Source organism: Gracilinanus agilis, chromosome 1, assembly GCF_016433145.1.
Source record: "Gracilinanus agilis isolate LMUSP501 chromosome 1, AgileGrace, whole genome shotgun sequence".
In the NCBI taxonomy this organism is placed as follows: domain Eukaryota; kingdom Metazoa; phylum Chordata; class Mammalia; order Didelphimorphia; family Didelphidae; genus Gracilinanus; species Gracilinanus agilis.
In genome coordinates, this window is record NC_058130.1 from 750995169 (window position 1) to 751009185 (window position 14017).

The following is a 14017-nucleotide window of genomic DNA, read 5'->3' on the forward strand; positions in this document are numbered from 1 at the left end:
CCAGGAAATGAAACTTATTTCCAGTTAAGCAACATGGAATTCCAGCCCCACCGTGGCAGGCTTAGAGGCGCCCCCTTTGCTGTATTGTGGGTGCCTGTGGTTAAACCCATGGAGTCTATTTTTGGTTCAGGAAAACATGTATTTGAGTAAATGATGGGATATATCAAATGAGGGATAACCATATTTTAAAAGTTTATCAGATAGAGACAGGAGGTCCTAGGTTCAAACCCGGCCTCAGACACTTCCCAGCTGTGTGACCCTGGGCAAGTCACTTGACCCCCATTGCCCACCCTTAGCACTCTTCCACCTATGAGACAATACACCGAAATTAAGGGTTTAAAATGAATAAATAAATAAATTAAAAAAAAAAAAGTTTATCAGAACTTGAGTGCCAGGTAAATTTTACTAATTAAAAAATATTTATTTTGGGGGCAGCTAGATGACTCAGTGGATTGACAGTCAGGCCTAGAGACGGAGGTCCTAGGTTCCAATCTGGCCTCATACACTTCCCAGCTGTGTGACCCTGGGCAAGTCACTTACCCCCATTGCCTACCCTTACCACTCTTTTGCCTTGGAACCAATGCCCAGTATTGACTCTACGATGGAAGGTGAGGGTTTAAAAAACAATTATTTTTGGTCCCAAATTCTCTCCCCCAACCCCCACTTCATCCCTTTTTGTTACTCCTCTGTTTTTCCCGTGTCACTCCCCGCTGCTTCCCTCGCCGGTGTGGGGTGGCATTCTATGATGCTGCCTCTTCCTCTTGCTAGTCTTTTCAGGATGTTCACCCTGGGGCTCTGGTGGTTCCTAACAAGACATGAACCCGGCTCCCTCTCTTCTTCCCACGGAGAAGAGGCCTGAAATGTGGCCTCGGGGTGCGTCCCAAGGCCCGGGTCGCCCCGTCGGTGACCGGAGGGGGCCTCCTAGGGAAGGCCTTGTAGCGCCAACGGCTCCTCCTCTCCCCGCAGGTCATCCTCCTCCTCGGCCACCTCACCCGTACGCTCGGCCGGCTTCCCTCCTGCCCCACACTGCTCCCTGGGCTCCATGGACGGGAGCTACCCCACCATCATCGACCCCACCGTCCTCCAGAAGGAGGCCTCCCGGGCCCCACGGTCGGAGCGCCCCCGCCTAGAGAACAACCCCTTCCTGCCCAAGCACCCGGGCCGGGCCGGACTCGAGCCGCCGCCGTCCCCCAGCAAAGCCACAGAGCCGAGGTCCCTGGGGTCGTCCGGCCCGGGCTCGGGCTCTAGCTCGGGCCACTCGTCCGGCCGCGGGCTGGGGAAGGGCCACGCGGCCCACCCTCTGCTCGAGTCCCAGGCTCCACACCCGGCCTCGGCCAGCGAGCAACACCGAGACAAAACTCCAGGCAAAGCGTCGTTCACCGTGCAGGACCTGGACCTCCGCGCGCTGGGTGAGAGCCTCTCCCTGCATGGGCAGCCTCCGAGGCAAGACCCTCGCGCTGGCCTTCCTGCGGCTGGGCTTTAGGACCCGGGCCTGGTCCAGGGGGTGCGGAATCGGGGCTGCGGGCTCGTTGGCATCGCATGCCCAGGCTGACTAGGGGCAGCGCGTGGCACTGGGTAACACGCCAGGCCTGGAGTCGGGAAGACACGTCTTAGCAGGGTGGCCCTGGGCGAGTCACTTCAGCCCGGGCGCCCGGCCCCTGCCCCTCCTGCCGAGGCAAAAGAGGGTCAAATGATAAAAATAATAAGTAAATGGGAAACAAAACAAAACAGAAACCCCTAAGCCGAGCAGGAGCCAGCCCCGTGTCCAGAGTCTGTGACGGGGCGCTGGGCAGACCCCCCGGCACCCCCCTGGCTGGCTTGGCCCCGGGGCTCCTGGCTCAGAACCTCCTCTCTGTCCCCCTGCAGGTTCCTTGAAGTTGTCTGAGACCCCCCACGTGCGGCAGCCCCCAGAGAGCCAACAGTCCCCCGGGCAGCCGATGTCGTCTTCTGTGGTCAAGGGGCACCAGCGGGTCGTCACTCTGGCCCAGCACATCAGCGTGAGTAGCCCCCGCCAGTCCCCATGCCTGGACCCCCCTCTAGTCCGAGCCTCGGGTCACCCTCAAGGCTGGGGGGGGGGCGCTCGGGCCTTTTCTGCCTGTCAGGAGATGGGGTGTCGGCGGGGGTGGGGGGGCTCTGTTCTGTCCAAATCCATGCATTCGTTCAGCGAGGCCGCCTGTGGGGCCCTCCACCTCCCACATCTATGCGTGGAGACGCCAAACTCGGGGGCCCCTCCGTAGCCGGCATCTGCGACCCTAACACTTACCTCAGTGTCTTCATCTGAAAAATGACATGAGAGTCCACTAGGCATGCCAAGATACAGTATGGGACCCGGAGCCAGGGAGAGCCACGTGCGAATCGTGCCTCCCACAGTTTGGTAGCCCTGGGACCCTGAGCTCTCTGCCTCAGTTTCCTCCTCTGTAAAGGATCGGCTAATCATACCTCTCTCGGGCTTGTTGTGGGGCTCCCTTTGGGATCACCCCGGAATCCTGAGCACCTGCTGTGTGGAGCAGGGCTGCGGTGGGCCTGGCCTCCTTTCATGATCTAACGGCACAGGCTGGGGGCTCTGTGGGTAGTGGGGTGGGGACGGAGGGGCCAGCTGGCCCTGCTCACAGACGTCTATCCCCCCCTCCCAGGAGGTGATCACCCAAGACTACACCCGCCACCACCCACAGCAACTCAACTCCCACCTCCCGGCCCCACTCTACTCCTTTCCCGGGGCCAGTTGCCCTGTGCTGGACTTACGCCGGACGCCCAGCGAGGTCTACCTCCCCCAGCCGGACCATGGTGCCGCCTCCCGCATCTCCCCACAGAGCGAAGGAGGCAAGAGGTGAGCTGGGACGATTGAGGCAGCCACATCTGCTTCCCCCATGCCGGACCAGCCCAGGAGCTGGGTTCAGATGAAACCACTTCCCCACCCTGGACCTCAGTTTCCCCATCTGTAAAATGAGGGAGTCCAATTGGACAGTCCCCGAGGCCCCTTCCAGAGTCTGAGCTGTGAACCTTTGTGTGTGGTAGGGGAGGGAGGACAGAGAAGGTCTGGCAAATGAGCTCAGCCCTCTGTGGTGCAAGTCTTGGGAAGGGCCATCTCTAGGAGCAGGGCCTCAGACCCCACACCCCAACCCCAGCACGTCTTCCTTGAGAAAAGACATTTCCCTAGAACAGGCCTGTTGGGCTCCCAGTCCATGGTAAACGTGTCCCCTCGAACCCAGGACCCACAAAATCTATGAGCCCAGTGGTTAGAAGCATTACTTCTTGCAGGCCTGGGCCTAGGGATGGAAGGTCAGAAACAGAGGCCAGCCTCAGGAGCTTGGGCCCCACCATGGGGAGGTGGCAGCAGTGCCCACAGCCTGGGGGTCAGCTCCCCTAATGCTGTCGGGCCTGTCAGTGCCCCAGAGGAGGTGACTGCTACCCAGGGCTGTTCTAAGCTTCCTCAGACAGGCGATGGCCTGGGGGTCGAAGCCTACCCTGAGCTTGGGAGGAGGTGCTAACCTCCCTACATCCTGCTTCCTCCAGGCAGGGCCCATCAGGAAAGGTGGCTCTGGAGCTGAAGGAAGCCAAGCATTCTGAGAGGGGGAGGGCACTGCAGGCCCAGGACATAGCCTGGGCAAAGACAAGGGTTCCAGAGATGAGAGGTCAAGAAGGCCAGTTGGGCCAGAACGTCATAAGGAGAAGGACTAGAAAAGCTCAGAAGGAGCCACATCATAATGGACTTTGAATGCCAAACCAAGGAATAGGCATTTGGTTCTAGAGGCAACCAGGAGCCACTGGGGACTGTAGGGCAGGGGAGGAGTGTACTTCTGGTAGCCCATGGCCCTGGCCACCAACTGTCTCTCCTGTCTGTCCTTCTCGTCCTCTTCTGTCTCTGTCTATCTCTGTGTCTCTTCTAGGTCTCCGGAGCAGGGCAAAGCCTCTGCCCTGGGCAGCTCAGAAGATTGCATTGAGCCAGTATCCCCACCAGAGGGCATGGGGGAGTCTGAGCACGGCCGAAGTGCCCCTTACCCGATGCTGTACCGAGAGGGGGAACAGGCAGAGCCCAGGTACGACAGCACCAGGGAAGGAGATTGACCATGCCCAGGGGACCCCGGAGGGGGCCCAGGCTTCCCAGGGCGGCAGTGGGCCGAGGCTGGCCCTGGAGCCAGAGGATGCATGTGCTGATCTTGCCTCGGCCCCTTGGCTGATGTGGTGCATCCCTTCCCCTCCGGGGCCTGAATTTCGGCAGCTGTAAAATGAGGGGGGCGGACATACTCTCTGCTAGTCCCTTCCAGCCCCGAATCGGTGACCCCATGAAGTGAAGGGAAAGACAAGAATGAATCCCAATAGTTCGAGCAGGGCCACCCTAGAACAGCATTTCTTTAGAAGATCCCGAGTTCCCATCCTCTGGAAGCCTCGAGCCGCAGAGGCTGGGATGTTGGGCGGCTGGCCACCTCCTCCCGGGGCCGCTCCAGGGTCCCTCCTTCTCGCAGGCTCTGGGGTTCAACACAGAGCCACCGAGAGAGATTTCAGGCCTGTTTCTGCCTCCGAGTTCTCTCACTCACCCTGTGGCCGCTGAATTAGGCCGTCACCCCGAGGCCCCCCAACTTCCCCCAGAGCCAACCCCAGGCCCTCTGACTCCAGAGGTCAAGGGACCCGCCCAGGGCCACCCAGCTCTGAGTGTCTGATCGGCACTCGGTTCTCATTACCTCCAGCTCCGGCTCTCTGTCAGGGTTGCCACTTAGCTGCCTCTCGGCCAGGCTCTCGGCTATGGTCACAACCGAGTCTGTTAGCCCCCAACTGCCAAAAGGGAGAGAACTTAAAAGAGAAGCTGGGGGCCGCTCCCAGGACCTCCCCTTATGGCACGGAGCCTCCCCAGGGCCAGACTCTCACCCTGTTTACCCCCTTAGGATGGGATCCAAGTCTCCAGGGAACAACAGCCAGCCCCCCGCCTTCTTCAGCAAATTGACCGAGAGCAACTCCGCCATGGTGAAATCCAAGAAGCAGGAGATCAACAAGAAGCTGGGTACCAACAGCCGCAACGAGCCCGAGTACAGTAAGTGTCCTGTCGCCCTCGGCACCCGCCTCTGCCTCTGCCTCGGCACCCCCAGCCCAAGCGGTTTGGCTCAGAGGGAGAGGAAGTGCCTCATCAGAAGGCTCTGTGTCTCTGCCTCCCTGTCTCCTCTGTCTCTGTCTCTCTGTCTCCTTGTCTCACTGTCTCTCTGTCTCTCTGCCTCCCTGTCTCCTCTGTCTCTCTCCTCTGTCTCTCTGTCTCTCTGCCTCCCTGTCTCCTCTGTCTCTCTGTCTCTCTGCCTCCTTGTCTCTCTGTCTCTCTGTCTCTCTGCCTCCTCTGTCTCTCTGTGTCTGTGTCTCTGTGTCTCTGCCTCCCTGTCTCCTCTGTCTCTCTGTCTCTCTGCCTCCTTGTCTCCTCTGTCTCTCTGTCTCTCTGCCTCCCTGTCTCCTCTGTCTCTCTGTCTCTCTGCCTCCCTGTCTCTGTCTCTCTGTCTCTCTGCCTCCTTGTCTCTCTGTGTCTGTGTCTCTGTGTCTCTGCCTCCCTGTCTCCTCTGTCTCTCTGCCTCCCTGTCTCCTCTGTCTCTCTGTCTCTCTGCCTCCCTGTCTCCTCTGTCTCTGTCTCTCTGCCTCCGTCCCTCTTATCTCCCTGTCTCTCTGTCTCTCTGCCTCCTCTGTCTCTCTGTCTCTCTGCCTCCTCTGTCTCTCTGTGTCTCTGCCTCCTCTGTCTCTCTGTGTCTGTGTCTCTGTGTCTCTGTCTCCCTGTGTCTCTGTCTCCCTGCCTCCTCTGTCTCTCTGTGTCTCTGTGTCTCTGTCTCTCTGTGTCTCTGTCTCTGCCTCCCTGACGCCTACCCCAACTTGGGCAGCCTTTTAAACGTGTCTCCTCGAGGCTCTCTGGGCCCGCCATCTCGCTGAACCCTCCCTGTAATCCCTCGCCGAGCCGCCCTTTGCAAAGAGGAAAAGGCAAGCGTAGTGTGTCTGCCTTGGTGGAAGTCCTCGTCGTCCCCGCATCGGTGCCGTTGTGGGGGGGCCCGTGGCACCCCTGCGTGTCCTTACGTGGCCCAGCCCAGGGTGCGGGGAAGGGAAGACGAGGGCCGGGCACGAGGGGCTCGGTGGGGCCGCGCCTGCCGCCCCCAGCTCGGCCGGCCCCCGAGGGCTACCTCCCGGGCTCGCTGGGCTGCGCAGTCTCAGCGTCTCTTCGTCTCTTTCCCCCAGATATCGGCCAGCCTGGGACGGAGATCTTCAACATGCCGGCCATCACCGGAGCAGGTAACTCCCCCGCGTGGCCTCCCCGCCGGCGGGCGTGTCCGGGGGGCCTGGGGGCTCGGGGTCGCCGCTCCGTGCCGTCCTCTGGAGCCGGCCCCCTGCGAGCGAGCGGCGTGTGAGGGGGGCCGCGCTCCGGGGCTCCCGCCAGGCAGAACCGGGGTTGGGAGGGGCCTCCTGCGGCCCGACTGCTCTTGCTGAGCTCAGGCCTAAAACGACTCTGAGCCCTTCCAAAGAGCCGGTTTCCGTTCAGCTGAACGCTGGGTACGGCGCGTGCGGGCCGGGCGTCCTGGGCCTTGGAAGGGCCCCCTGCCGGGGAGAGGAGGCCCGCGGAGAGAGCCCCGGCCTCGGAGTCCGCTGGGCTCACGGGTGGGGGCCCACAGGGCGCGGGGCCTCCGCTTCCTGCCGCCCGATTAGGCGAGAGCAGCAGCCTCGAGCGGGCCCTCAGCGCGTGTGTGGACGAGGAGCGTCGTAGCCGGCTCCAGATTCTCTTACAAGTGCTCCGAAGGGGTGCAGGTGGTGGGGAGGGAGCAGAGCCGTCCCCGGCTCGGCGCAGGCTCCGAGGGCCCGCCTTGAAGGTCCGGTAGGGCTGGGGGAGGTCTGGCGATGAGAACCACCGAGAGGGCAGGCCCAAATGCCAGCCAGCGCAGGTGGAAGATGGCGAATGATTGAGAAATCGGGGAAGCGGTCTCAATGGCGGAGGGCCTTGAATGGCCATCTAAGGAGTTAGAACTCGATTCTGGGGCCGGAGGGCCCATTGGAGATGCCGGACATCTCTAGAGCCTCCATTTAAGGGCCATTTTGGAGGGGGCGAGCCGGAGGCCCCCGCCGCCCCCCATCCCAGGGCTGCCTTCGGGGCGGAGGGGAGGGAGGGAAAGCACTCGCGTTGCGGCTTCCGAGTGGTCCGGCCAAACCCGGGTCCCCTGCGCAGCGAGCCGGCTGCTGTGGCCAGCCCGCGTTCACCGTTCCCTTCTGCCCTCCCCTGCCCAAGTCGGGGGACGTGTGGTTGCAGCCATCCCTGAGCCTGCTGCCGTGGCCTCCCCTTCCTCCTTGCCTCCCCTGCCCTCCTGCCCTCCACAGTGAATGCTGCCTATAACTGCATGGCTATTCTGTAACCCACAGTAACCCCTTCCGTCTCTGCACCCCCTCTTTCATTTGGGCTTTGAGCCAGGGCTAAGGGAGGGCTGCTCGAGTCTCCGTAGGTGACGGAAGAGAGCAGGGCTGGGGGGGAGGCAGGGCCTCTAGGGGGAGCGCAGCAGAGGACGCCCGTGGCCTTCCCCACCTTCCTCCCGCCCGAGGCCTTCTTGTGGGTCGTAGGGAGGCCCCTGGAGGCCTTCCTGCAGCCTGTCGGGAGGCGTCCCGCTCCTTGAGGGCACCGTGTAGCAGCCCTGCAGATGTGCCCACCACGAGGGGACAGGAGAGGAGGGTGGAAGACCGCCCCCGGGGGAGAGAGAGGCCTCACCGGGGAGAAGTCAGAGAGCTGGAGCGTCCCAGGCCAGCCGCCACAAAGGCCTCTGGGAACTTAGAGCAGGGAGGGCCCTTCTGGGCTAGGGGAAGACTCGAGTGGGCAGCTGCTCTGGCCTTGGGTCCTTCTGGAGCACAGGGCTGGAAAGTCACTTAGGGAGAGCCCTTGATTGTCAAGGAAGGAAACTGAGCCTGTGAAGGGCAGTTATGTGGCTGCTTTGGGAATGGCGTCTGCCTCCATGCCCGTCCCCAAAACCCTTGAAATGTCCTCCCCTAATGCAGAAACAAGAGGCCTCCCCCCCTACTCCGGCTGCCTCCCTCTTCTGTCTGATTTAGCTCTTTACAGAAATAGTGTAAAGACCAGTTTAGGCACCCCCTCGGCCTTCTAGAGTAGACACAGCTCCCCTCTGCCTGTCCCTGCCTCACCCAAGTCTCACTGAGGAAGCAGGGCCCCTGGCCTGCACCCCACAAAGCCGGGCCCCCTTGGTAGCCAGGGGCCAACAGGGAATGGTGGGGGACGCTGCAGCGCCGGGTGCGGGGACTGCAGAGGAAAAGTTGTTGCTTTGGAAGAATGTGCTGACTGTTTGTTTCTTCTTCTCTCTCCTCTCCTGTCTTCCTCTCCTTCCTTCCTCTCTGCTCCTGTCTCCCTCTCCTCTCCTCTTTCCTCCCCTCCCTTCTCCCTTTCCCTTCCTTCTTTTCTCTCCCCTCCTCTCTCTTCCTTCCTTCTCCTCTTTTCCTTCCTCTCTTCCTCCTTTCCCTTCCTTCCCTCCCCATCTCATCTCTTCCCTTCTCCCTCTCCTTTTCTCTCTCCCCTCCGCTTGCTCTTTTCCATACTCATCTTCCTCTCCCCGCTTCTTCTCTCTTGCACACACCCTCTCCTCTCCCCATGTCTTCCATCCTTTCCTTTCTCTCTTCCTCCTCCCTCTCCACCTTCCCTCTATCTCTGAATCTTTCCCTCCTCTCTCCCTCCCCCTCCCCATCCTCTCTCTCTTCCACCCTCTCCTCTCTCTCTCTCTCCCAGGCCTTATGACTTGTAGAAGCCAGTCGGTTCAGGAGCACGCGAGCCCCAACATGGGGTTGGAAGCAATTATTAGGCGGGCCCTAATGGGTAAATATGATGATCAGTGGGAAGACCGGTCACCTCTCAGTGCCAATGCTTTTAACCCTCTGAATGCCAGTGCGAGCCTGCCCGCTGCTATGCCCATAACTGCTGCTGACGGACGGAATGACCACCCGCTCATCTCGCCAGGTCTGCAGGCCTTTCCACCTTCCGCCGTTTGTCTGTTTGTCTGTCCAGCCCTCCCTTCGTTGCCTTGTGATTAATTCCTCCTTTGTGTTTTGATTTCTCCCCCTTCGAGCTTTGAGCTTTCACTGTGTGTGTGGTTTGGTTTTGTTTTCATTTAAAAATATTTTTCTGTTTGTTTTTGGAATCCGCTAATCCAATGCTAGTACTGATTTTCCCCATTTTGTCCTGAGTCCTGCCCACCCACCCCGTTCTAAGGAGGGCGGGCGGGAGATGCTGCTGCTTTTCTCTGAAATACTGACAACACTATTTCCGGTTCCCCACCCCACCCCTTCCCCCATCCTCCCAAGAGGCTCAGGTCACTGGTCGGAGGGGGCCAGGGCTCTGCCGGCCCCACTGGCTTGGAGTTTTAAAGTAGGGAATTGAATGAAAAGGTGCCCTTTCCCACAGGGGAAGAAGGTGGCTGTCCTAGTGGAGAGACAGCTAGCCTTGGAGCTGGGAGGACCTCCCACCTCAGATGTGTGCTGGCTTGATGACCTTGGCCAAGTCACTTCCGATTCCAGATCTGTAGGGTCTAGGGACTGTGCGGGCTCCTCGGGGACTCTTCCAGCTCTGAATCAGTGATATACTGAGGAGTTTCTGGGACAGACTGGCCGATCTCCGAGGTCCCTTCCAGCCCTCAAGTGCTCCGACTCCACAGCCTCCATAGGAGTAGGGAGTCAGGAGATCTGGGTTCAGCCCCCGTCTCTGCCACTTATGGAAGTCCTTCATTATTTGGGATTTGGGGTTCCTTTTCTGCAGAATGGGAGGATTAGCCTGGATGGCCTCCAGGGGCCCTTCCTTGTTCTGGGTCTGTGACTGGGAACCCACATTTACTGAGCGCTCTTGCCTTCAAGAGTCCGAGCCTCTCTCTGGAGGCCTCTGATAGTCGCTGGCATCTAATCTTTCTGAGGTTCAGAGGGTGGGCCCGGAAGACGGCCTCAGCCTGCCTTGGGGACGTGCTCAGGGTGGCAGAGTCAGGACTGGAATGCAGAGCCTGGCTCGCCCAACCCTCTCCATTCACGGCATCCACACTCTTCTCCAGCCCCAGGTCCCCTCAGGGTCCCTTCAGCACCGCACGTGCAGAGAGGGTTCCCGGGGCAGTGAGGCCCCTCGCAGCCCCCCGGGGGCGTCTGGGCAGCGTCCCCTCCCGCTCTGGCTGTCTGTTTCCTCCATCCTCCAGTAGAGGATTGATCTCCTGGCTCTCCTCTAACCGGAGCTCGAGGCCCAGGCCCGCTCCTTTGTGCTCTGTGACCCGGGCCCGACGAGCTCTGGAGTCCCTCCCCGAAGCCCGCTCCCCACCCCAGGGCCTGGGGGCCGCTTCCTCGCCGCCTCCTCGCATGGCACCCGGACACGCTGCCTCGTCCTCTCACTCGTGGCCCTTCCCTTCCCCGGCCCCCACACGGCCCTCGTGCCAGGCTCCTGCCGACTCTGAGCCCCCTGCCCGGCCCCCTCTCACCAGAGCCTACATGGTCATCGTCGGTAGGCTCTGCTCCTCTGGAGAGTGGCGGGAAGTCTTCAGAGCTCTGCACTCACGGGGACCCCTCCCCTCCCCCCTGTCCCCTGCTGCGCCCCAGGCAGACTGGGGGGGCCAGGGAAAGTCTAAGGAGGGGACCCCCGGTAGGACGCCGAGAGCACCCTCATGTAGCCCGAGGCCAAACGGAAAAGCGGCCCCGTTCCCTGTGGGTGCTCCTCTTCTCTCCTCTCCCCGCCCTAGCCTGGGCCCCCACGTCCTCCGGGTGCTCCCGGATCCCTTGGCCATGGCCAGCAGGGGAGGGCTGGTCCCCCGGCCGCGGCCGGCCGTACAGCCTACCGACAGCCGCCCCCTTGTCTCCCCACAGGAGGTGGAGGGAAACCAAAGGTTTCTAGCCGGCCCAACAGAAGCAAGGCCAAGTCCCCGGCTCCGGGGCTGTCCTCGGGGGAGCGGCCAGCCTCGGTCTCCTCTGTCCACTCAGAAGGCGACTGTAACCGCAGGACCCCGCTCACCAACCGCGTGTGGGAAGACCGACCCTCGTCGGCAGGTGAGGGGCGGCTGTGGGAGGGCACGGACGTGGCCGGGAGGGGCGGCTCTGGTGGGGGAGGGGACGGGGAGCCCCCCCGGACGGGGAGCCCTTCTGATGTTAGCCTGGCACCCCTGGGGCCGCTTGAGAGCGAGGACGCAGCCGGCCAGAAGACAGCTTGAGATGTGGAGCAGCTCGTTCCGATCCCCCGGTTAGGCCCAGGCGGCTCCTCCACGCCAGTGACATTGCGGCCCAGGAGCCAGAGTGGGGGGCTGCCCGGCAGCCAGTGTCCTTCCAGAGGAGGCACACGGAGCCTCCCGACACTCGGGAGGCCGCTAGTCACAGCGTTCCTATTAGTGGACCGTCGTAGCACATCCAGGACCCAAACTGAAAGTGGCTTAATTGCCCTGGCCTCAGTTTCCTCATCTGTTAAACAAGGGGGATCAATTCAGTGCCCCCCACGGGCTCTCCTGGCTTTATGTCCTTTGCTCCCCGAGAAAGACCCCGCCAAGAGGCCGTACAGCTGTGCCACATGGGGACGCCAAGAGAAGCCTGGTCCAAATGACCCCCGTTTCTGTATCGCCCCAGGAAGGGGGTGGATGGGGACTAAGAGGCGGAGGGGAGGCCACGGCCCTAGAGTTAGAGTCCGGGGCATCGAGGCCCTCGCCTGATGGATGAGGTGGCCGCAGCCCGGAGCTTGGAAGCCTCTGGCTCAGTCACCCAAATAGTTGGGTCCTGAGGATTGATTTGAACCCAGGTCTTCCTGCCCTTCCGGCCAGGGCTCCCCCCCTCTGGCTGGTGACAGTTTGATCCTGAGTGTCTCGTGGCTCGCAGGCCCGGCTCTGGGCTTTACCTTCCCAGGCGCAGGGGCACACGAGCACCTGTCGGGGGTGACCGAGGCCTCCTCTAAGGCCCCTTCGGAGCCCGAGAATCTTGGGGGATTCTTTGTGGCTCCCCAGAAAGTCGTGCCGCCTCAGGAGCTGGCCGGAAGGCCGGTCCTGGCTGAGGAGCGTCTGCCCCCCCTCACGTGTGTGCACGTCTCTGCCCCCCAGGTTCCACGCCGTTCCCCTACAACCCGCTCATCATGAGGCTCCCCACGAACGTGATCACTCCGCCCCCCACAGCCATTCCACAAGGCGGCTCGAGCGGGCAGCACCACGCGTGGGACGAGGAGCCCAAGCCCCTGCTCTGCTCCCAGTACGAGACCCTCTCGGACAGCGAGTGAGGAGGGGGCCGCGGGGCGACGGGGCACGAAGCCGCCCGGCCCCTCCCCCCAGCCCAGAGACCCCCTCCACAGCCCCGAGGGTCCAGGAGGAGCCCCAGAGCCGTCCGCGTCTGCCCATCTGGAAGTCACGTGTCCTCTTCGGCCCAAAGCCTTAACAAACCCCCTTGCCGTGAGGGCAGAACCCCAGCTGGCAGGAGAGGCTCCCCCGCTCCAGCGCCGCGCCCGAAGCCCCGGGGAGAGGGCCCGCGGCTCCCCCTCTGCCTCCCTGCCGGGCTCACGGCCTCTGGGGGGCCCCGACGGGATCGCCTTTCTCAGGGGAACATCACCACCTGGTGCTCCGCGTGCGGCCGGAGGAGCGGGGAAGGCCTCGAAGCCGTGCGTGCTCGGCGGGCAGGCTGGGAGGAGGGGACGGCGTGGGACGGACGCCGGGAGCCGGCGCCGGAAGCGGGGTGCCCGCCGGCACCGCGGCTCCCCCTCCCCTCCCGTCCCCGACGCTTCCCCCCGTCTGGGACAAGACGCGGCTCCGCTCCTCCGTGCGGCACTTAGAACCAAAGTCAGTCCCTGTCAGCAGCTCCTGGACTCGCCAGAGCCCGCCTGGAGGCCCGTCTGGAGGCCCGTCTGGAGGCCCCGGCAGCGGCCTCTGGGGCCCGGGTCGGCCTTCCCGCTCTCCCCCTGGATTGGACAAGGATCGCCTTCTCTAGTCAGCTCAGCCTCGGGACACTCATTGCCAAAACGCAGGCCTGGGAAGAGAGTGTCGGCCGCGGGGGCAGCCGGACGCCCGTCTGTCCGTCCCCCGCCCCAGAGGATAGGAACGAGTAGACTGATTTTCGGACATCGTTGCTGAAACGGTGGGAAGGAAAGGCAGTTGTAAATGATGTATTGGTCTACAGGGTATATTTTTGATACCTTCAGTGAATTATTTCAGATGTTTTACGTGAGGAATGACTAAACAGTATTACAGGCTGCTTTCGGTCTCTGCTTTTACTGCAAAAAAAAAAAAAAAAAAAAAAAGGAAAAAAAAGGCGTGTGCAGGCTTCCCCCATCGGCCCCCGAGTGGCATTTCCACAGGCAAGTCGCCCCCCTCCCCCTCCCTCAGAAGGCGCTTACTCGGAGGCAGGCCCGGGCTCGTCCGTCACGGGTGACTGCCTCGGACTTCCCGAGTGTCCAGGGAGCTGCCCACGTGGGGAGGGGCTTGTTCTGGGGCAGGGGGTTCCCCCGACATCCACAAGACACGTGAACCGGTTCTGTTGTATTTCCATGTGTGATGGCATCTTTTTTTTACATTTTTTTCATTCCATAATATATCAGACGTTGGATCATATCCACCAGTTAACGTTTGTGAAAGGACTCCAATGCTTTGCTCTGGAAAAAGGGGGGAGGGGTGGGGAAGACGGGGGGAGGCCAGGGAGACGGCCTGCGGGGCTCGGGCAGCCCTTCCCCACCGGGCCTCTGACGCCACCGGGCCTCTGACGCCGCCGGGCCGGCCGCCTTGCCCGGGAGGCGAGCTCTGGCTGAGAAAAGTCAGTGTCCCGCTGGGAGCTCCAGGCCCGGCTCCGAGCCACCCCCAGAGCGTGCTGTCCTTCCCGGTGTCCAGGCGTGTTCCACGGCTTGTCACGCGCGTCTGCACCCTCTTCCATGGCGCCCTTTTTTTTACCCCAAATGCACAAAATGTTCAGTCGGATTCTGCTCGGTGCCGTCCGACGAGGGCCTGCTCTGCGCCCGGGAAAAGGCCCTGCCTTGAGAGCCTCCGTTCTCCTGGGGGGTCCTGGTCACTCTTTGGGGGTGTCCCGTCTGCTCCGGGGT

The 14017-nt window shown here is 61.9% G+C and overlaps 1 protein-coding gene across 1 annotated transcript in view; it reads left to right on the plus strand.

The window, feature by feature from the left end:
* Window positions 1-13547, plus strand: part of NCOR2 (nuclear receptor corepressor 2) — a 210691-nt gene extending 197144 nt beyond the window's left edge. Inside the window, exons 45-53 of the mRNA XM_044685401.1 lie at window positions 967-1409; window positions 1867-1997; window positions 2634-2827; window positions 3888-4037; window positions 4881-5026; window positions 6196-6249; window positions 8729-8815; window positions 10831-11010; window positions 12042-13547. Coding sequence (XP_044541336.1) covers window positions 967-1409; window positions 1867-1997; window positions 2634-2827; window positions 3888-4037; window positions 4881-5026; window positions 6196-6249; window positions 8729-8815; window positions 10831-11010; window positions 12042-12214 — 1558 coding nt within the window. The 3' untranslated portion in view covers window positions 12215-13547. The remainder of the gene's footprint in view (window positions 1-966; window positions 1410-1866; window positions 1998-2633; window positions 2828-3887; window positions 4038-4880; window positions 5027-6195; window positions 6250-8728; window positions 8816-10830; window positions 11011-12041) is intronic.
* Window positions 13548-14017: the final 470 nt, after the last annotated feature.